The sequence below is a fragment of the Amblyomma maculatum genome, chromosome 1 (assembly GCF_055883805.1).
Source record: "Amblyomma maculatum isolate TAMU_Amacu chromosome 1, ASM5588380v1, whole genome shotgun sequence".
NCBI classification, from domain to species: domain Eukaryota; kingdom Metazoa; phylum Arthropoda; class Arachnida; order Ixodida; family Ixodidae; genus Amblyomma; species Amblyomma maculatum.
In genome coordinates, this window is record NC_139344.1 from 171,915,820 (window position 1) to 171,936,760 (window position 20,941).

General features: G+C 45.0%; 1 protein-coding gene across 3 annotated transcripts; it reads right to left on the reverse strand.

The window, feature by feature from the left end:
* Window positions 1-7,830: 7,830 nt before the first annotated feature.
* LOC146204891 (uncharacterized) lies at window positions 7,831-19,726 on the reverse strand. Of its 3 annotated transcripts, none has more exons than XM_084589598.1 (3): window positions 19,297-19,725; window positions 10,155-10,244; window positions 7,831-10,103 (listed from the first exon to the last, which is right to left on the reverse strand). In XM_084589598.1, exons 1-3 carry the CDS (start codon window positions 19,314-19,316, stop codon window positions 9,362-9,364), a joined length of 852 nt encoding a protein of 283 aa, XP_084445724.1. In that variant the 5' UTR covers window positions 19,317-19,725; the 3' UTR covers window positions 7,831-9,361. The 3 variants fall into 3 exon arrangements, with proteins under 3 accessions (XP_084445724.1, XP_084445725.1, XP_084445723.1); XM_084589599.1 differs by having other exon boundaries at window positions 7,834-10,083; window positions 19,297-19,726; XM_084589597.1 differs by lacking the exon at window positions 19,297-19,725 and having other exon boundaries at window positions 7,836-10,083; window positions 10,155-10,689.
* Window positions 19,727-20,941: the final 1,215 nt, after the last annotated feature.

Sequence of the window (20,941 nt, forward strand, 5' to 3'; positions counted from 1 at the left end):
GAATGAAAGTGGAAAGAGAGAAAGAGGGGCCGTAGTGGAGGGCTACGGAGGAATTTCGACCACCTGGGGATCTTTAACGTGCGCTGACATCGCACAGCACACGGACGATGGTTCAGGTTTCTGTAAAATAGCTGCCTGGCACAGCACCTTCCTAAATGTTCAGGCTTTGTACTATTGTTGAAAGCCACTTTATCATTAATAAAGGAACGAATATGCTTTATGTGTTAATGACTAGTGCTTTTTCAACATATGATCATTTTTTTTTTTTTTGCGTTTTCCTTAGTTTTTCATGCTAGACAAACACAAATGGTACACTTTTAAACTTGTCAGTCCAAAGCTGAAGATGAATATCTGCCATGCATGTGACAGCTTTAATGCTAGAAAGGTTGATCTGTATAGCATGTACGTGCGCGCTGCGACATCTTAGCGGCAAGTTCGGCTACTTGTCCCAAGATCGTGATGTTTAATGCCAGTGATGGCAGTCGCACTTTGGTGCAGGTGAAGTGCAAATGCTTCTGTTTTCTGCAAGATGTCAACGCAAAGTACAAAGCCCGGGCAGTCAAATTAGTTTGGAGCTCTCCACTACAGTATTCTTCATAGCTACATATGTCACTTTAGGATGTGAAACCTTACATGCCACAGGTAGGATGCGTTGTTTTTTAGATTTTGTAACCCCTCATCTATGTTTTGCAACATTTGGCTAATTTTAGTTCTCAAACAGTTGTTAAAGATGAAACTGAAGCAGTTCTTGGCATGGTTTCCTGCTTAGATTAATTTGCTAATTGCAGTTCTTTGAAACTTGCATCAATGCTGGACAGTTCAAATAGCAGGCAGTTGAATTACAGAAATGGTGTAGATCATGCATTTCAGTTCTGACAAATGGAAAGTAATGGTCCCCTCCTTGCATGCATAGGTGCCCTTAGACAAATACATACTCGGGTGTGTGATTGTGACGCATATCAATGGTCAACAGAAGGCCATGTGGAGCCAGTGTGATATTCTTCATGAAGGCTAAAGTAAAATTGTACAACAGCTGCTGTACCATGCAGAAAAAAATTGGTCATTTAGTGTATGATTAACTGACCATAAATAGCACCTTACTCAGAGTATGATGTGATATATAATATCTGGTTTAGCATCCCAAAATAACTACGGCTATGAGGAACACAATAGTTGAGGGCTCCGGTATAATTTCGACCACCTGGGGTTCTTTTACATTCACTGACACCGCATGGTGCATGACGGCCTATTGTTTTGCCTCTATTGAAATGCTCCTGCTGTGGCTGGAATCAAATCTGCATCTATGGGTTCAGCAGCCAAGCATTCTAACTACTGAGCCAGCACAACGGGGCCAAGTATCAAAATGCATGCCATTACATTTCCTTCTAGCCTGTGGTTTCCTTCACAGAACTAATGTATACAAGGAAAAGTAAATAACAAGAAAACACTAGTTTTATTGCACATTATTTTCACATTTCAGCAAACATTCTCTAGGAAGAAATTTCTCGTAATGTTTGCATGGAAACCATGAACATCTTACAAAAACAAAACAATGCACTTACTCCACTCCAATTATTAAAGGGCAAGGTTGCATCTATGCTACTACACTGCACTTATCACAAAACCACAAGCCCCATCTGCTTTGGCCAATCACTTGATGAAACTAACGGAGACAGATGTTGCACACCACAGACTGGTCGTCTCGCAACATATCTCTGCATATTTCGCATTTCAATTTCATGCCATTCCGCTTAGCTTCAACTGTTGCCAGCATTACTAGTCACCCATCTTTTCTGAAATTCCTTTTTACGCTGTTGGGATCAGCATCCTTGTTAACGATGGTCTCTGGCATTTTCGATGCTATCATTTTCACATCTCCCTCACCTTGAAGAACGAAGAAAATGACAAGCTTTGAGCAGACAAAAAATTAGGGAGACTCCTAATCTCCACTTGGAAGGGTATGGTGCGCCAGCGTTAATGGCTCTTGTCTGCAGATCCCACTGTGGATTCCTGTTGTGTTGATTTACATGCCCTTTTCTACAAACTTAATTACTAATCCCTTAATTCATGTTTCTGTTATCTCAGATATACTCATTAGCATATGGTCATAGGCTGCCCTGTTATGTGATAGACAACTTGGCATAGACCTCTGTAAGCCTCACGTTAACCAAACTGTACAGTCATGCCTCCATGGCCTAGGAGTAACCTCTTAATCGGAGCTGAAACGTCCCAGAACATATTTCAAATATAACTTTGTAAGCTTGACTTAACAGCTCTTGCCATGTCGTGTGGCCTCGTGACATTTGGCTCGTGGCACTTTTGGCTTGTGCACAGGGTTCATTTGTTAAATACTGGTTAACATGCATGAAAAATACATTTTCACACAAACTGGTGGCAAATGGTCAAGTGGTGCACTGCAGATTCTGATGTATACCTATATGTATGCAAGGATCGCATCATCACATAACATGATCAAGAGTTCTGTCAGTACCTGTAGTTACATAGCATTTCAATGCCCATTAAAGGACCACCTCAGACAATGGTTGTTGTTACCACAAGACCTGTTGTAACAGCGTACTGACACCATTCCACCGAGCGATGGATATGTATATGCATACCCTAGATGGCTCATGATTATGGATCTCATTTATTACAATGACTTCCAAGGAGCTCCTGTCGTCAGAAACCCTACACTTTATGAAATCGGGACAGCTGTCTTGAAAGGTGATGAAAAGAAATAACCAGGTTACCTTGACGCAGTGCTAAATTACAGAGGGTGAATATGCTGCATGAAGATACCAAGAAGCTTGTACAAAGAAAAGTGAGAGTGAAATGACAGGATTTTTGAAACATTGAAATAAACTACAAACTATACTTGTCAAACCTGTTATCGAGGAATGGAAATCATGCAGTAATCAAAAACACAACATGCAGGACATTTTAGGTTATCTTCACAAAACACATACCCACACCTCACACACAGTTTCATACTTATGAAAGAGGACAAACCAATAATGCAAGGAGTGTGGAGATGAACTAGCAATAAACCATATCTTACACGTGCGCCAGAGTCAAGAAAATAAGAGGAAACATTTTGTACAATTTTGCAACAGATCCCTTTCCATCCGAGCATGTTCCTAGGAGAGACGTGCAAATTTCCTGCATTTTTGGTTTCTTAAAATGTTCCTAAACAAGCTACATCCTAAAGAACATTTTAGTCATTACACATAAAATAAATACATTAAACCTTATTCTTGGTGCATGGCAGCATTAGTCGCTTATGCACCATAAAAATCAACGATGTTATATGAGACAAGCTTTCAGTCTGGTGTGATCCCTATTCGCGTGACAGCGCTGTCATGAGGGTCTATGTCCCAGCGATCGGAAAGTGACCTCTTCCAATAATTTTAAAAACTGAAGGCGATTCTACAGATCTCTAAAGACTGGAGTGCTCAACTGTTTTATCAACGTCCACCTGCTTTGACAGCCTGGAGTGAAACTGTTAAAGAGAATACATTTTTTAACATTTAACGCGTTTCTGAAGACGTTGCTTTCAATTATGGGGCCCAAAAAAGCAGCTGAATGTCAAACGCCGCCTAGGTAGGCTTTCTAACAGGAGAGTGGTGTAGCGTGGAAAATCGCTCCGCCGGTCCATCGCTGGCGCCGCTGACTTGAAAGGCGAACTGTTCAAACTTATAGCTACTGACCACACCTGAAACACTGAATTGTGCATGATCAAGGCAGAATAACACTGAGCACTGATAGCTATCGATTTCGCGCCCAATGTTGTGAAAATCTGTCCTCTCTTCAATCATTGATACATCCACGGTTGAACATTTATGCGCCTCGGGGTAGGCCAGCCGTGGGAACATGGGTGCGTAGTTGTAGCAACGATCACTTGCATGGCACACTCTACAAAATTCCAAGAGTCAGCTTCGGCAACGAAATGTGCAGCGCACATTTTCTACCACGTACCCAAGTCCGGCGACGCATGCTCGTTTCAAAGCTGCGCGGCCGTTCAGTCAGGTCACACTAACCTCGAGCATGTGAGGGTTTAAACTACATGTACACAAAGTTCAACGACGAGAAAAAAATGCAGGCTAAGCACTTTAGTCTAGTCTTCCCATAAATACCAAAGAACATTGCTGTTCATAGGGAATTCAGATCATTCGCGCTTCCGGCTTTCCGGTTGTGCACTCTTGTGGTGCTGTGCAGTAGGTGTTCGCCTCGACGAGTCGATGTGCAGCTCGACGCAGTAGCAGCGCAGACCTCTAGTAGATTCGGCATGTCTTCTGCCACGGCTCTGAGGTACAATTTAAACGAAGAATTTAGCTAGAAACATCATGGTTCCTCGGTCTGCATGTGAGGAACGAGCATAATGCCATTTCACATACATACTTTGGACTGCCGAATGTTCTGCACGGCGAGGTGTGTGTGTGTTGTGCCAGCGCTAGATCTTCGGAGGTCGATGCAGGACCTAAGACAGCGTAAATGCTAGGAATAGCTCGCTCGCATTACGGGCAGATCGAGGTGATAGTTTAGTGCAAAGCGAAAGCTGCTGGTGAATGTGCGTATCTCGATGCCAGCTGGTGGAGCTGGTGCAGTATGTAGCATCGCCTGCAGCTATGTGCTTGACAGCGATGCTTGCCGTACATAATCCTGGGTGAAGACCGTGATCTATGTTAGAACGGATGCACTCTTTCGTAGCACCTCATCGAGAGTCGCGGCTAGCTGATATCATAGAGGATAAGATTCATTCACGCGTAGCAAGCGGAATGTGGCCGCGTTCGACGTGCATATAGCCATGAGCCTGTATACCGACGTCCGCCGTATCTTTACGAGAATCGAATGGGTATGTCGGACGTACGTTTAGACACTTCGTTTTATTTAAGCAACGGCCCATCTGACCTTTTCATCTTTAGAGCCATCCTATTTCGATAGAACGCAGCAGATGGCTTTATGATGCAGCGGTCGTGCTTATAGGTCCAGAATCAATAACAGGCACAGCCGGCGATGGCGACGGGCAATGCCTCGACTTGTCATCTGTCGCGATGTCTTCCTTATTCGTCCCCATCATCCACCTCGCAAAACTTCTGCCGTGCCACGTAAACTCGTTCGTTATTAATGTTCATTCCTCCTCCCCCAGCACCATCACCATGTCTATCTCGATTGCTTAACCAGCCCCCTAACACCTAACCCCATCTGTCCTCCTTTGAGGACCTTCCCGTCCAAGTAAGCTAGCATTGTTCCACAGCCATAAAATGCTCTCCGAGTTTTCATATTCGCGAAGGAACGCTCTTAGGATATAGGCATTCTACTATTCTACTGCAACTGCTCCAACTGCTATAATGATAATGATGATGACTATGACGCTGTTACATATGACGTGGTTGGTGCTTTTAGCTTCGACATGCGGGGTACCTTGTCGAAATTAACTGCAGTTTTTCTATATTTTTCCTAACATTAAAAAAAGGAGCTAGAATAAAATCTAAATGTGAGAAGATGCTATATATTGTCATCAGAAAAGGCGCGAAATCCCGTTTCTTCAGGAAGTTGATTTAAAAGGCGATATCGAAAAAAAGAAAAGAGTTCGAACGCTGCTTGGCGACATTGAAAAAACAAGGAAGAATAACAAAATAGAGGGTACACTTAAGCTCCGGCTCCGCCTTTTAGGATATGACACGATAGCGTGAATAACGCTATCGCGATGTGCATTCACTCCAGTTTGCACGTGCTCTTGATAGTCCGTTTGTATAAATACTGCGTGCGACTCGCCTAATCACTAGTTCCTTATGTTCGGGTTGTCGCGTGATCTCTGGCTTAATTGGGTAGTTTATATGACTGTGGGCTAATATGGCTTTTTTTTCTTCACATAATTGCGTAGCCTAGGACTGTAGCCTAACACTGCTGGTATTCGATTTGTTAGCATACAGTCGTATAGGCAACCCAATGATGGGAAAAAACAGCCGCCATAGGTATATATAAAGCCCTTATTAACCGTATACGGAGGCACTTGCGCAACCTATATGAGTAGCATGTCTTGCTCTTCGCCCAAGGGCCCTGAAAGGTTCAGTTGCCATCTTATCCACTCACCTCAAAGGAGAGGGACCGAGTTGGCTGCACCTGCCATGCCTTGCGGTCTCTTAAGTCACACAACCCAGTGACCAATCCGGCCTTGTCACCTGCCAACTAGCGCCTGTCACAGCCGTGCCCGTGGTTTCTTGCTCACAACGCCGAAAACGCCGGATGTTCTGCCGAAAGAGGCATTCAATGCTATCGCGTTAAAAAAAATTACTGGCAGACATTCACTTAAGCTCTGCCTCTAAAGATATGATGTGACAACGTTAATGGCTTCTATTTGCCGGGGTCCGCTGCTGATCCTAGTTTGCGGAAGCACAGGTTTCTCCTGGCCTAACCGCTCTGTATCTCTGCTTTGTTATCTCACACACACCCATTAGCATGCAGTCGTAAGATACCGCATTATGCGAAAGACCACCTGACATAAAGACTTGCTTGACCAAGCCTTGCCTGCCTGCGTTGCCTTAGGTCAACGTGTCTGGATCCAAAGGTCTTGGAAAGTTGCATTCCTATTTCATGCAGCAAGTGCATCGCCAATAGGGGCTTCAGTACGGCGTTGCATTTGACTGATGTCCTGCGACACTCAACCAGTGGCCGCTTCTTTGATGACCCAAGATAAAAACGATAAATGGGCGAGATGTGCATCACCAACTGTGCATACCAATTGGCGATCATCTGACTTAGCGGTGGCTTATGGGACGGCTGAGAGCCCAAATTGTACCGGTGCAGAAATTGTATTTTGACTGGGGCCTATACCACGGGTCTGTACTCAACTGGCTGCCTGCGGCAGTCGACTAGGAGCCGTCTCATTGGTGTTGCTGATGTGATAAAGCATAGACGAAGCAAGTGCGTCACAAGTATGACTTACAAGAGGGCGCTGCGCACGATTATAGGCCCGGTTATTTGGTGATGAAGACTATATGGTATAAGACGCAACAAGTGCACACAATGTGATGTGTGCATAGGTCGGCGGACTCACTCGGGCTCACTCAGGCTCACACTCAGATCACGATCTGAGTTGTGAGTCCGGACTCACATTCAGATCATGATTTGAGTCGTGAGTGAGTCCGGACTCACATTCAGATCATGATTTGAGTCGTGAGTGAGTCCGGACTCACATTCAGATCATGATCTTAGTCGCGAGTCCGGACTCACACTCAAATTATGATGTGAGTTTGAGTGAGTCCGGCCTCAGATTCAGATCAGTAGTACTTTCGTGCGGGTGCGCGAGTTGGTTAGACAAATCTGAAGACCTCTTGAGGTAACAGCGCGGAAGATTAGAAGACGACACAACGAGCGCTGACGACACAGCACTCGTTGTGTCATCTTCTAATCTTGTGCTCCCGTCCTAGTTCCGCGCTGTTACCTCAAGATGCATAACCAACGTGCCCAAGCTGCTATTGAAGACCTCTGCCGCTGCGTAGCTACACACAAACACAACACACACACAAGAGAATGAGGCAAGACGTTCACAGATATGATGCGCTCACTACCAACTGACTGTTATTTGTGATACGAAGAAGAAAGCATCACAAAAACACGGAAGGGTACAAAGAGAATACAGAAGATTCAGAAAAAAATGCAAAGAAATATTTTGAAGAAGAAAATAAAACGAAAATAATGGTAAATTGAGTCTATCTTCTTGTCATATTGTTCGAACGAGGCAGTATCACTTCCTCACAGTTGAGCGCCAGTGCGTGGCAAAGCCGTGTGTACTAGAGATACCAAAAATTCCCAGAGACAGAGCAATAGCCAGAGCCTTTAGCGGTGTTTATTTTGTTGTTATACTTTGGAGTATTTTCACGAACGCACACATGTCAGTTTTGAAGATATAATAGAAAACGTGCACTTACTCATGAACACATTTAACCCTGATTTTATTGTTCGTCAAATCGCCAAGTTCCCATCCTCTGTAGTCATATCCGCTGCCAAAAATGTCCGCTGTGCGTTGACATCGTCAGTGTCATGAACTCGTTTTCGAGAGAAAATTAAAGTAATAAATACCGCAATATACGCGGTAAGACCACCGCCAATAGAGTCAGTGTAACTAAATTTACGCGCAGAACAATCTGCTTAAACAGCATTTCTGGGCTCCTTTAAGCAGCTTTGTCACGTTGAATATGCACCTCAGTAGTGACTGAGGTTCGCAGCTGGGTTATCGCTCCTGCTTGACATGGTCAACCCTGAGGGCGATACTGAAGTTTCGTGCTGTTGGAAGCGGAATGGACATGGCTAATGACACTGAATAAAAAGTATTATATGCCTATAAAAGACAGTTAGTTCATTGTCCGTTGTAAACCATGCTTTGAAGCAGCAAGCCTTTTCGAGGGAATATCAGTGGCTGAGACAAGTTTAACTGAAACTCTTCTGCGTCGAGGAATTATTTAAATACGAGAGGATATGCGGATTCGGCCAGGTACGCGTGAAGCCCTGGGAGTGCCAAAGCGCTTTCCTCGCTCAGAGCTCTAGGCAGGTACCATAACCCTTATACTAGCCCTATTGCCTGGCCGAGAAGGTAAAGTCAGACTGCCATTAAAATGGACGTAATAATTATTGATTTATTTGCATACAGTTTGTCGATGAGACAATCTTTGATATAAATAACTATGCAGAACAGGCATTCGCCTCATGAGTCCCTGCTGGTTGCACTTGAAGCAGGCACGACTGCCTCCACCTCCCTCAGGGCGGCCTCCATTACCGCCACCATAACTGGAGCCTCCACCGCCACAGCTGGAGCTGCCTCCATCGAAGCTGGGAGTGGATGGTTCCTCGTTCCAGCCAGAGTCTTTCTGCCACCCGGGTGCTGCGGCAGCGCTTGCCACATTGTTGTTGTCGCCCGAACCATTGTTCTTCCAGCCAGAACATGTGGCACTTCTGCGGCTGGTGCCCTAACCTGAGTCTGCAGGTACGCTATCTTGGCCTGCGGGCAAGTTGAAGATTCTGCGGGCGTAGCACTCTTCCATCCATTGCTAGCCTCTTCACCAGGCTGCCTGGAAGATGCCGGTTCAACTGCCGCCGTCATTTCACAACCTCAGCCCACGTTGAAACCGCCAACAGTGAACCCAGTCACATCTGCCATTTCAAGCCCCCTTCGGCAGGGGTCCCTCCAGCTCTCTTTTGGAACCGTCCAGAAACGACGACGTAGGGACACATGAGCCGAATGTCAGTCCTATATACAACTATTAGATTCCACAACATATTATTTTCCACGTTTCACACCCTGGGAACGATTCCAAGTCCTAGCCGCTCCTCTAGCAAGATATCCGAACAAAATGTTCGGCTTCTACCAGAGCAGCTGGCCAGCGATACCAGTAGCTGAAATCAGGGTCGTCGTGGATAGCGGTGACACCTCGATGTGGGCGGTGTACTTCCGGCCTCTCCGTACGTTCATATTCCGGTGAATTTTACCGTCAAATATTTTCTCCTCTTCTCTGACGCCAGGGAGGCACGTGGGTGCAGGCGCTTCTGACCCACGTTCAGGGCGGTCTGTCGCAAGAGGAAGATGTCTAAAAGCAGCATGGAGGAGGTTTTGGAGTCGGGCCTCTAATTCTTCATCGTTGACTACGAGTGGGACAAGTGTAGACCGCTTACCAGACGCATTCGCAGGAGGGTCTGCCAAGAGAAGGAAAACAGATGTATTCCGAAGAAATTCTCGCTCCAGGACGGCGAGGTTTCCAGCTTTTTTCGCTCTGAAGAAGGCAGGAAGTGCAAGCCCTAAAAATGCATGGATAGCAGAGATGGAATAGGCCGGGTACATAGTAGTCAGGATCACAGCACACCCGCCATCTTGGAAGAGTGGGTGGCCGAGGAGTGGCACCAGCAGAGCGATATTTTTGGCAGCGCAGGTTCCGATCCCGAATAGGTGCTCATGCCGATGCCCATAGTTGCTATCAGCGGTGATGGGTACTTTGTCCAAATTGAGAATGACCAGGCAGTGTCCGCTCCGAAGCAAATGCATTCGGTGTTGCAGGTGCTTCGTGAGCTTCAGTAATGTCGCCAGGTCTCCTGCAAGAAAGAAATTCTTTCTGCGGTGGATTGGTTAGCGCACGCACCTTTTTCTATTAATGATCACTTACCGGCTTGTAGCGGCGCACTGCAGGAGGGGAGCCAGGCGCTCCGGGGCGACCACGGATGGTTGAAGCCGGTAGTGTGGTACTGCGTCATCACTGCAGAAAGAGAAACAGGTTTCGGTTGACCAGGAACGCTGCAGCGAAGAGACGATCCCGGCTCCTCTAGGCTCCAATCACAAAGGCTCCGCAACTGTGCTGGTAGGCATCCACAGCTGAACACAGCGTTGTGTAAGTTAGGAGCCGGATGAGATGACGTCGCGATGCCTGAGGCCTGAGGACAGAATAGCATGACGTGGATCGCTGTCTAGCGCAGAACGTATTCCAGAGCACGCGCATCGCGTGAAGCGCGAGACTGAAATTGGCCACAGACCTATTCGTTCTTCTCTTCTTCCCGGTTAGTGATAGCACGACCGGCTTTATTACCGGCTTTATTAGTAAATATTTATTACCGGCTTTATTAGTAATAAAGCCGGTCGTGGTGATAGTGTGTCCAGAAGCCGACCCTGCGCTCGGTACGCACGTCAGTTTCATTCCTGGTGCTTTTTTTTTTTTTTTTTTTTTTTTTTTTTTTTTTTTTTTTTATAGAGCATTTTGCTCCTCCGGTCACTGACTTGTATTTATAGCGTTGCAGGCATTACCAAAAGATACAGAACTGAATACATTACTCGTTGCGCTTTAAAAAAAAAAAAAAAAAAAAAGTTACCGCCTTAAGTTACCTAGAAAAAAAGCTAACGTGTTACCGTTGCCGCTACCGAAAAATTACAGCTCCATAGCCATAAGTTTTAATCAGCGCGTCTTCGCTGGACGAACAGATGATAACAATTTTATAAAGCTAATATTTCACATAAGACTTCCAGCGCAAACTACAATTTTACTCGAAATTTTGATTTAACGAGAATATTTCGCACAAATATGCAGGAGCTTAGAAACATCATACATATGAGTCGTAAAGTTGCCTGTAGAGGTATACATATGGTGGCCTCTAGCTGACTCTGCGGCACATGGTGAAGCCATTTTCTTAATGTGAAATTAAACATAAAATGACACTTTATCATTAATACTAACTTCACTAAGAACAACATCGCTTTTGATGTTTGTTCCAGCTATGTTGTGTACGGGTTTTCTGGGCTTTTGTCACGCTGTTTGTAGAGCTTCTTGCTTTTAGCCCAGGCGACCATCCACTTGTCCGAAAATAAAATTTGATTTGATTTAATTTATTCTTACTGATTCGAATAACACTATATATTCCTGCATCCGAATGTACACCCAGATGTTTCTTTCAGCATTCTCACCTGTATTTACTTTTGGAGACATAGCTCCCAGCCTAGATCCATTCCTTGAGGTTACTATATGCCCGAAATGCGAGCGAGCGGAAAGGCGACAGAGCTTTTCACCCTTTTCGCATCGGCGTACCTGCAAGAGCGCTCTGGTGCCGAATCTCTGCTGCTTTTTGACTTCGCATTTTCAATAATTGCTGCGCGAGTTGGTTATTCAAGAACGCTAGCAGACGACTGAACAGGAAGAGGAACACACACATGCGCACGCTAACAACTTTAATTATTTTGGAAGACAGCCGATCCGCGCCTTATATACAGACAAACACGAAAAGCGCGCATGAGCACGGTTATCAGAGCTCAAACCGCAGCAAGCATCCAAGGAACGGCCGGCATCTGATATTGAACACATTTGACGCTGTGACACGGAGTGTTAGGGGCGGGTCAGGTGCAAAGAAACAGAACGGGGGTGCACATGAAGCCCAGATAAAACGATATTGAAGAGAGCCAACAAATAACGTGGCTAAAAGCGAAAATGAACGCACGAGGCCAATAACAAAAACAACAAATTAGCACGGGCATAAGCTCCGTCTAAAAAGGCAAGGCTGTAAAAGTCAACGAATTAGGTAAATGCGCTAAAATAGGAAAAAGTATGGAAAACATGAACAACAACTAAAAGACACTGAATGAAAACACTGAAATCTTAGCAGACAAAACCGAAAAAGGCAAGTAAAAGACACTGGCAAGAAAGGTCATATGCCTAGCAAACTGAAAAACAGAACGGGATAAAGAAACAAACCACAGACGCGTGAAACTTAATGGCAATAAAACGGTGGGGCAAAGACAGAAAAACTCGACTAAAAACTACGACAGGCGAATGCGGAACAAACCAACACAGGCAATAGACTAAAAAGAATGCACAAAACAGATCTAGGCGGAAAGAAACAAAAATTCATTTTCTAACAAAACAAGTGAAGGAGTACCGCACTCATGCTTTTGCTTGTTGATAGCGGCGGATTCTATGATTTCACGGGGAAGTGTTGATTGTTGTTCTTAGCCAAAATTTGTTTCTTTGAACATCGGGGAGAGGCGCCGGCAGGGACTGCAGTCTCGACAGTCAATCGTCAAATAGCCAGACTTTTTTCCTTCGGCATTATTTTGATGCTCCAATAGCCTTTTATTTAGTCTGTGGCTAAAGGTACGTCGGACGGACCCGATCAATGGTCTTAAAGGTACGTCCGACGGACCCGGTGCGTTTTTCTTCGGGATACGTCGGACGGATCCGGCAAATTTTTTATATTTTTCGGAGGTACGGCGGACTGACCCAATCAGGTGTTTACGTCGTCGGGAAAGCCGGACGGACCCGGGAGGTACGGCTGCAGTGGCTAGCCACTGTAGTACGGCGGACGAACCCGATCGGTGGGGTTCGTCCCACGGACCCAACGTATTTTTCTCCGATGTGGGCCTTGGGATCCGTCGGTCCGTCGGGAAAGCCGGATGGATCCGAGATCCCCAGATGTAGTTGAGATGTGGTTGTAGCAACAACATGGTAGCCATATGTAGCCAAATCGAAGTTGGTATGAGCTGTGCGAGGTGCAAGTAGTATGTACTATGTACTACAGCGCGTTGCACAACTAGAGGCGCGATGTAGAATGCTTCTCCCAGCTAAACCGTGGAATCCTCGCAGTTAAAATTTTGCACAGGAAGGGCATATTGTCGCTAGTAGTTTTTAATACCAAATTTGTTTGGGGTACTTGCCTGATTCGATCAAAAGAAGTCAAATGTTCCCATCTTATGCGGCGGCGACGACGCCAGACGAGCCGCTGCCCCAGCGATGGTACTGGTGGCGCCACCTCATGCTGCTACAACTCTGTAGCAGTAAAAGAGGGGGCGAACGTTTCTGGCAGAAGGTTTAAGTTCTTGTAAGCACGTTGTGTGAATATTCTAGTTCACTACAGAGGAAGAGAATACTAGACTACAACTAGACTAGTCTGTTCTGAAGTAATTCCAGCCTGATGCTAGCTGTAGAACAACGGTTTGGTTTGGTTTGGTTCATGGGGTTTTCCCAAAGCAACTCAGGCTATGCGAGACGCCATAGTGGAGGGCTCGGAGATTTCGACCACCTGGATTCTTTAACGTGCACTGACATCGCACAGCACACGAGTGCCTTGCTTTTCGCCTCCATCGAAAGGCGGCCGCCGAGGCCGGGATTCGATCCCGCGTCCTTGGGAACAGTAGTCGAGCGCCGTAACCACTGCGCCACCCCGGCGGGGTTGAGCATAAATCGTTTCTTGCTTGAAGTGGGTAGCCCTTAGGTGCCGCATTATAGCTGGCTGAAAGTACCTCTTCGAGCGAGAGTAATCGCCTTTCATCTTTTTAGCATATTCGCTCGTATCCTGGATTTGTTCGACCTAAAATTTAACAGTGTCTGCATGCAGAGGAAACCAGTCAGCGGGATCCGTGGACATGCAAGGACCCTCACAAAGGCATGCCTTGTCTGTCTCAATCGGACTGCACGTTTCTGGAGAAACAAGTTTCGTCGCAGTGTGCGATAAATTTGGTTGCTTGAACGAGCCTGAGGCAGAGTGCGTCGCTTGGGCCTGTTTCAACAGTCTCGATGGATGCACCGTCTGCTTGACCACTGGTCGATAAAGTCTCGCTTAGATGCTTTTTCTTCACTGTTGCCAAATGGCGCTTTTGAACACCAGATTCTTTTTCCGTTACTCGGGTACAGAGCCCCACAGCCTGTAAATAAGTTTACAAGGTCGTAAGTAGTTGATACAAAGTATATTTCTATATCATAAGTTTTCGTTCAGCGCAGCACCAATCAATAATTTGAAAATAAATTTCTGAGTTATATTAAGGGAATTGATTACGTCACTTGAACGTCACGTCATTTTTTTTTTGCTGTGCAACAATCAGACGAAAATAAGTAATCGACAATTTGTTAGACTGCACTGCAGAGCTCAAAACTCGGAAAATGGGAATGCACATGATGCAGTTTTCGCATGTTGGAGTGGACCGAAAAATAAGTGCCCAGCCCACACCGCCGAGATGCGCATTACTACAGGTGAAATGGTTCAGGTTTCTGTAAAATAGCTGCCTGGCACAGCACCTTCCTAAATGTTCAGGCTTTGTACTATTGTTGAAAGCCACTTTATCATTAATAAAGAACGAATATGCTTTATGTGTTAATGACTAGTGCTTTTTCAACATATGATCATTTTTTTTTTTTTTTTTTGCGTTTTCCTTAGTTTTTCATGCTAGACAAACACAAATGGTACACTTTTAAACTTGTCAGTCCAAAGCTGAAGATGAATATCTGCCATGCATGTGACAGCTTTAATGCTAGAAAGGTTGATCTGTATAGCATGTACGTGCGCGCTGCGACATCTTAGCGGCAAGTTCGGCTACTTGTCCCAAGATCGTGATGTTTAATGCCAGTGATGGCAGTCGCACTTTGGTGCAGGTGAAGTGCAAATGCTTCTGTTTTCTGCAAGATGTCAACGCAAAGTACAAAGCCCGGGCAGTCAAATTAGTTTGGAGCTCTCCACTACAGTATTCTTCATAGCTACATATGTCACTTTAGGATGTGAAACCTTACATGCCACAGGTAGGATGCGTTGTTTTTTAGATTTTGTAACCCCTCATCTATGTTTTGCAACATTTGGCTAATTTTAGTTCTCAAACAGTTGTTAAAGATGAAACTGAAGCAGTTCTTGGCATGGTTTCCTGCTTAGATTAATTTGCTAATTGCAGTTCTTTGAAACTTGCATCAATGCTGGACAGTTCAAATAGCAGGCAGTTGAATTACAGAAATGGTGTAGATCATGCATTTCAGTTCTGACAAATGGAAAGTAATGGTCCCCTCCTTGCATGCATAGGTGCCCTTAGACAAATACATACTCGGGTGTGTGATTGTGACGCATATCAATGGTCAACAGAAGGCCATGTGGAGCCAGTGTGATATTCTTCATGAAGGCTAAAGTAAAATTGTACAACAGCTGCTGTACCATGCAGAAAAAAATTGGTCATTTAGTGTATGATTAACTGACCATAAATAGCACCTTACTCAGAGTATGATGTGATATATAATATCTGGTTTAGCATCCCAAAATAACTACGGCTATGAGGAACACAATAGTTGAGGGCTCCGGTATAATTTCGACCACCTGGGGTTCTTTTACATTCACTGACACCGCATGGTGCATGACGGCCTATTGTTTTGCCTCTATTGAAATGCTCCTGCTGTGGCTGGAATCAAATCTGCATCTATGGGTTCAGCAGCCAAGCATTCTAACTACTGAGCCAGCACAACGGGGCCAAGTATCAAAATGCATGCCATTACATTTCCTTCTAGCCTGTGGTTTCCTTCACAGAACTAATGTATACAAGGAAAAGTAAATAACAAGAAAACACTAGTTTTATTGCACATTATTTTCACATTTCAGCAAACATTCTCTAGGAAGAAATTTCTCGTAATGTTTGCATGGAAACCATGAACATCTTACAAAAACAAAACAATGCACTTACTCCACTCCAATTATTAAAGGGCAAGGTTGCATCTATGCTACTACACTGCACTTATCACAAAACCACAAGCCCCATCTGCTTTGGCCAATCACTTGATGAAACTAACGGAGACAGATGTTGCACACCACAGACTGGTCGTCTCGCAACATATCTCTGCATATTTCGCATTTCAATTTCATGCCATTCCGCTTAGCTTCAACTGTTGCCAGCATTACTAGTCACCCATCTTTTCTGAAATTCCTTTTTACGCTGTTGGGATCAGCATCCTTGTTAACGATGGTCTCTGGCATTTTCGATGCTATCATTTTCACATCTCCCTCACCTTGAAGAACGAAGAAAATGACAAGCTTTGAGCAGACAAAAAATTAGGGAGACTCCTAATCTCCACTTGGAAGGGTATGGTGCGCCAGCGTTAATGGCTCTTGTCTGCAGATCCCACTGTGGATTCCTGTTGATTTACATGCCCTTTTCTACAAACTTAATTACTAATCCCTTAATTCATGTTTCTGTTATCTCAGATATACTCATTAGCATATGGTCATAGGCTGCCCTGTTATGTGATAGACAACTTGGCATAGACCTCTGTAAGCCTCACGTTAACCAAACTGTACAGTCATGCCTCCATGGCCTAGGAGTAACCTCTTAATCGGAGCTGAAACGTCCCAGAACATATTTCAAATATAACTTTGTAAGCTTGACTTAACAGCTCTTGCCATGTCGTGTGGCCTCGTGACATTTGGCTCGTGGCACTTTTGGCTTGTGCACAGGGTTCATTTGTTAAATACTGGTTAACATGCATGAAAAATACATTTTCACACAAACTGGTGGCAAATGGTCAAGTGGTGCACTGCAGATTCTGATGTATACCTATATGTATGCAAGGATCGCATCATCGCATAACATGATCAAGAGTTCTGTCAGTACCTGTAGTTACATAGCATTTCAATGCCCATTAAAGGACCACCTCAGACAATGGTTGTTGTTACCACAAGACCTGTTGTAACAGCGTACTGACACCATTCCACCGAGCGATGGATATGTATATGCATACCCTAGATGGCTCATGATTATGGATCTCATTTATTACAATGACTTCCAAGGAGCTCCTGTCGTCAGAAACCCTACACTTTATGAAATCGGGACAGCTGTCTTGAAAGGTGATGAAAAGAAATAACCAGGTTACCTTGACGCAGTGCTAAATTACAGAGGGTGAATATGCTGCATGAAGATACCAAGAAGCTTGTACAAAGAAAAGTGAGAGTGAAATGACAGGATTTTTGAAACATTGAAATAAACTACAAACTATACTTGTCAAACCTGTTATCGAGGAATGGAAATCATGCAGTAATCAAAAACACAACATGCAGGACATTTTAGGTTATCTTCACAAAACACATACCCACACCTCACACACAGTTTCATACTTATGAAAGAGGACAAACCAATAATGCAAGGAGTGTGGAGATGAACTAGCAATAAACCATATCTTACACGTGCGCCAGAGTCAAGAAAATAAGAGGAAACATTTTGTACAATTTTGCAACAGATCCCTTTCCATCCGAGCATGTTCCTAGGAGAGACGTGCAAATTTCCTGCATTTTTGGTTTCTTAAAATGTTCCTAAACAAGCTACATCCTAAAGAACATTTTAGTCATTACACATAAAATAAATACATTAAACCTTATTCTTGGTGCATGGCAGCATTAGTCGCTTATGCACCATAAAAATCAACGATGTTATATGAGACAAGCTTTCAGTCTGGTGTGATCCCTATTCACGTGACAGCGCTGTCATGAGGGTCTATGTCCCAGCGATCGGAAAGTGACCTCTTCCAATAATTTTAAAAACTGAAGGCGATTCTACAGATCTCTAAAGACTGGAGTGCTCAACTGTTTTATCAACGTCCGCCTGCTTTGACAGCCTGGAGTGAAACTGTTAAAGAGAATACATTTTTTAACATTTAACGCGTTTCTGAAGACGTTGCTTTCAATTATGGGGCCCAAAAAAGCAGCTGAATGTCAAACGCCGCCTAGGTAGGCTTTCTAACAGGAGAGTGGTGTAGCGTGGAAAATCGCTCCGCCGGTCCATCGCTGGCGCCGCTGACTTGAAAGGCGAACTGTTCAAACTTATAGCTACTGACCACACCTGAAACACTGAATTGTGCATGATCAAGGCAGAATAACACTGAGCACTGATAGCTATCGATTTCGCGCCCAATGTTGTGAAAATCTGTCCTCTCTTCAATCATTGATACATCCACGGTTGAACATTTATGCGCCTCGGGGTAGGCCAGCCGTGGGAACATGGGTGCGTAGTTGTAGCAACGATCACTTGCATGGCACACTCTACAAAATTCCAAGAGTCAGCTTCGGCAACGAAATGTGCAGCGCACATTTTCTACCACGTACCCAAGTCCGGCGACGCATGCTCGTTTCAAAGCTGCGCGGCCGTTCAGTCAGGTCACACTAACCTCGAGCATGTGAGGGTTTAAACTACATGTACACAAAGTTCAACGACGAGAAAAAAATGCAGGCTAAGCACTTTAGTCTAGTCTTCCCATAAATACCAAAGAACATTGCTGTTCATAGGGAATTCAGATCATTCGCGCTTCCGGCTTTCCGGTTGTGCACTCTTGTGGTGCTGTGCAGTAGGTGTTCGCCTCGACGAGTCGATGTGCAGCTCGACGCAGTAGCAGCGCAGACCTCTAGTAGATTCGGCATGTCTTCTGCCACGGCTCTGAGGTACAATTTAAACGAAGAATTTAGCTAGAAACATCATGGTTCCTCGGTCTGCATGTGAGGAACGAGCATAATGCCATTTCACATACATACTTTGGACTGCCGAATGTTCTGCACGGCGAGGTGTGTGTGTGTTGTGCCAGCGCTAGATCTTCGGAGGTCGATGCAGGACCTAAGACAGCGTAAATGCTAGGAATAGCTCGCTCGCATTACGGGCAGATCGAGGTGATAGTTTAGTGCAAAGCGAAAGCTGCTGGTGAATGTGCGTATCTCGATGCCAGCTGGTGGAGCTGGTGCAGTATGTAGCATCGCCTGCAGCTATGTGCTTGACAGCGATGCTTGCCGTACATAATCCTGGGTGAAGACCGTGATCTATGTTAGAACGGATGCACTCTTTCGTAGCACCTCATCGAGAGTCGCGGCTAGCTGATATCATAGAGGTTAAGATTCATTCACGCGTAGCAAGCGGAATGTGACCGCGTTCGACGTGCATATAGCCATGAGCCTGTATACCGACGTCCGCCGTATCTTTACGAGAATCGAATGGGTATGTCGGACGTACGTTTAGACACTTCGTTTTATTTAAGCAACGGCCCATCTGACCTTTTCATCTTTAGAGCCATCCTATTTCGATAGAACGCAGCAGATGGCTTTATGATGCAGCGGTCGTGCTTATAGGTCCAGAATCAATAACAGGCACAGCCGGCGATGGCGACGGGCAATGCCTCGACTTGTCATCTGTCGCGATGTCTTCCTTATTCGTCCCCATCATCCACCTCGCAAAACTTCTGCCATGCCACGTAAACTCGTTCGTTATTAATGTTCATTCCTCCTCCCCCAGCACCATCACCATGTCTATCTCGATTGCTTAACCAGCCCCCTAACACCTAACCCCATCTGTCCTCCTTTGAGGACCTTCCCGTCCAAGTAAGCTAGCATTGTTCCACAGCCATAAAATGCTCTCCGAGTTTTCATATTCGCGAAGGAACGCTCTTAGGATATAGGCATTCTACTATTCTACTGCAACTGCTCCAACTGCTATAATGATAATGATGATGACTATGACGCTGTTACATATGACGTGGTTGGTGCTTTTAGCTTCGACATGCGGGGTACCTTGTCGAAATTAACTGCAGTTTTTCTATATTTTTCCTAACATTAAAAAAAGGAGCTAGAATAAAATCTAAATGTGAGAAGATGCTATATATTGTCATCAGAAAAGGCGCGAAATCCCGTTTCTTCAGGAAGTTGATTTAAAAGGCGATATCGAAAAAAAGAAAAGAGTTCGAACGCTGCTTGGCGACATTGAAAAAACAAGGAAGAATAACAAAATAGAGGGTACACTTAAGCTCCGGCTCCGCCTTTTAGGATATGACACGATAGCGTGAATAACGCTATCGCGATGTGCATTCACTCCAGTTTGCACGTGCTCTTGATAGTCCGTTTGTATAAATACTGCGTGCGACTCGCCTAATCACTAGTTCCTTATGTTCGGGTTGTCGCGTGATCTCTGGCTTAATTGGGTAGTTTATATGACTGTGGGCTAATATGGCTTTTTTTTCTTCACATAATTGCGTAGCCTAGGACTGTAGCCTAACACTGCTGGTATTCGATTTGTTAGCATACAGTCGTATAGGCAACCCAATGATGGGAAAAAACAGCCGCCATAGGTATATATAAAGCCCTTATTAACCGTATACGGAGGCACTTGCGCAACCTATATGAGTAGCATGTCTTGCTCTTCGCCCAAGGGCCCTGAAAGGTTCAGTTGCCATCTTATCCACTCACCTCAAAGGAGAGGGACCGAGTTGGCTGCACCTGCCATGCCTTGCGGTCTCTTAAGTCACACAACCCAGTGACCAATCCGGCCTTGTCACCTGCCAACTAGCGCCTGTCACAGCCGTGCCCGTGGTTTCTTGCTCACAACGCCGAAAACGCCGGATGTTCTGCCGAAAGAGGCATTCAATGCTATCGCGTTAAAAAAAATTACTGGCTGACATTCACTTAAGCTCTGCCTCTAAAGATATGATGTGACAACGTTAATGGCTTCTATTTGCCGGGGTCCGCTGCTGATCCTAGTTTGCGGAAGCACAGGTTTCTCCTGGCCTAACCGCTCTGTATCTCTGCTTTGTTATCTCACACACACCCATTAGCATGCAGTCGTAAGATACCGCATTATACGAAAGACCACCTGACATAAAGACTTGCTTGACCAAGCCTTGCCTGCCTGCGTTGCCTTAGGTCAACG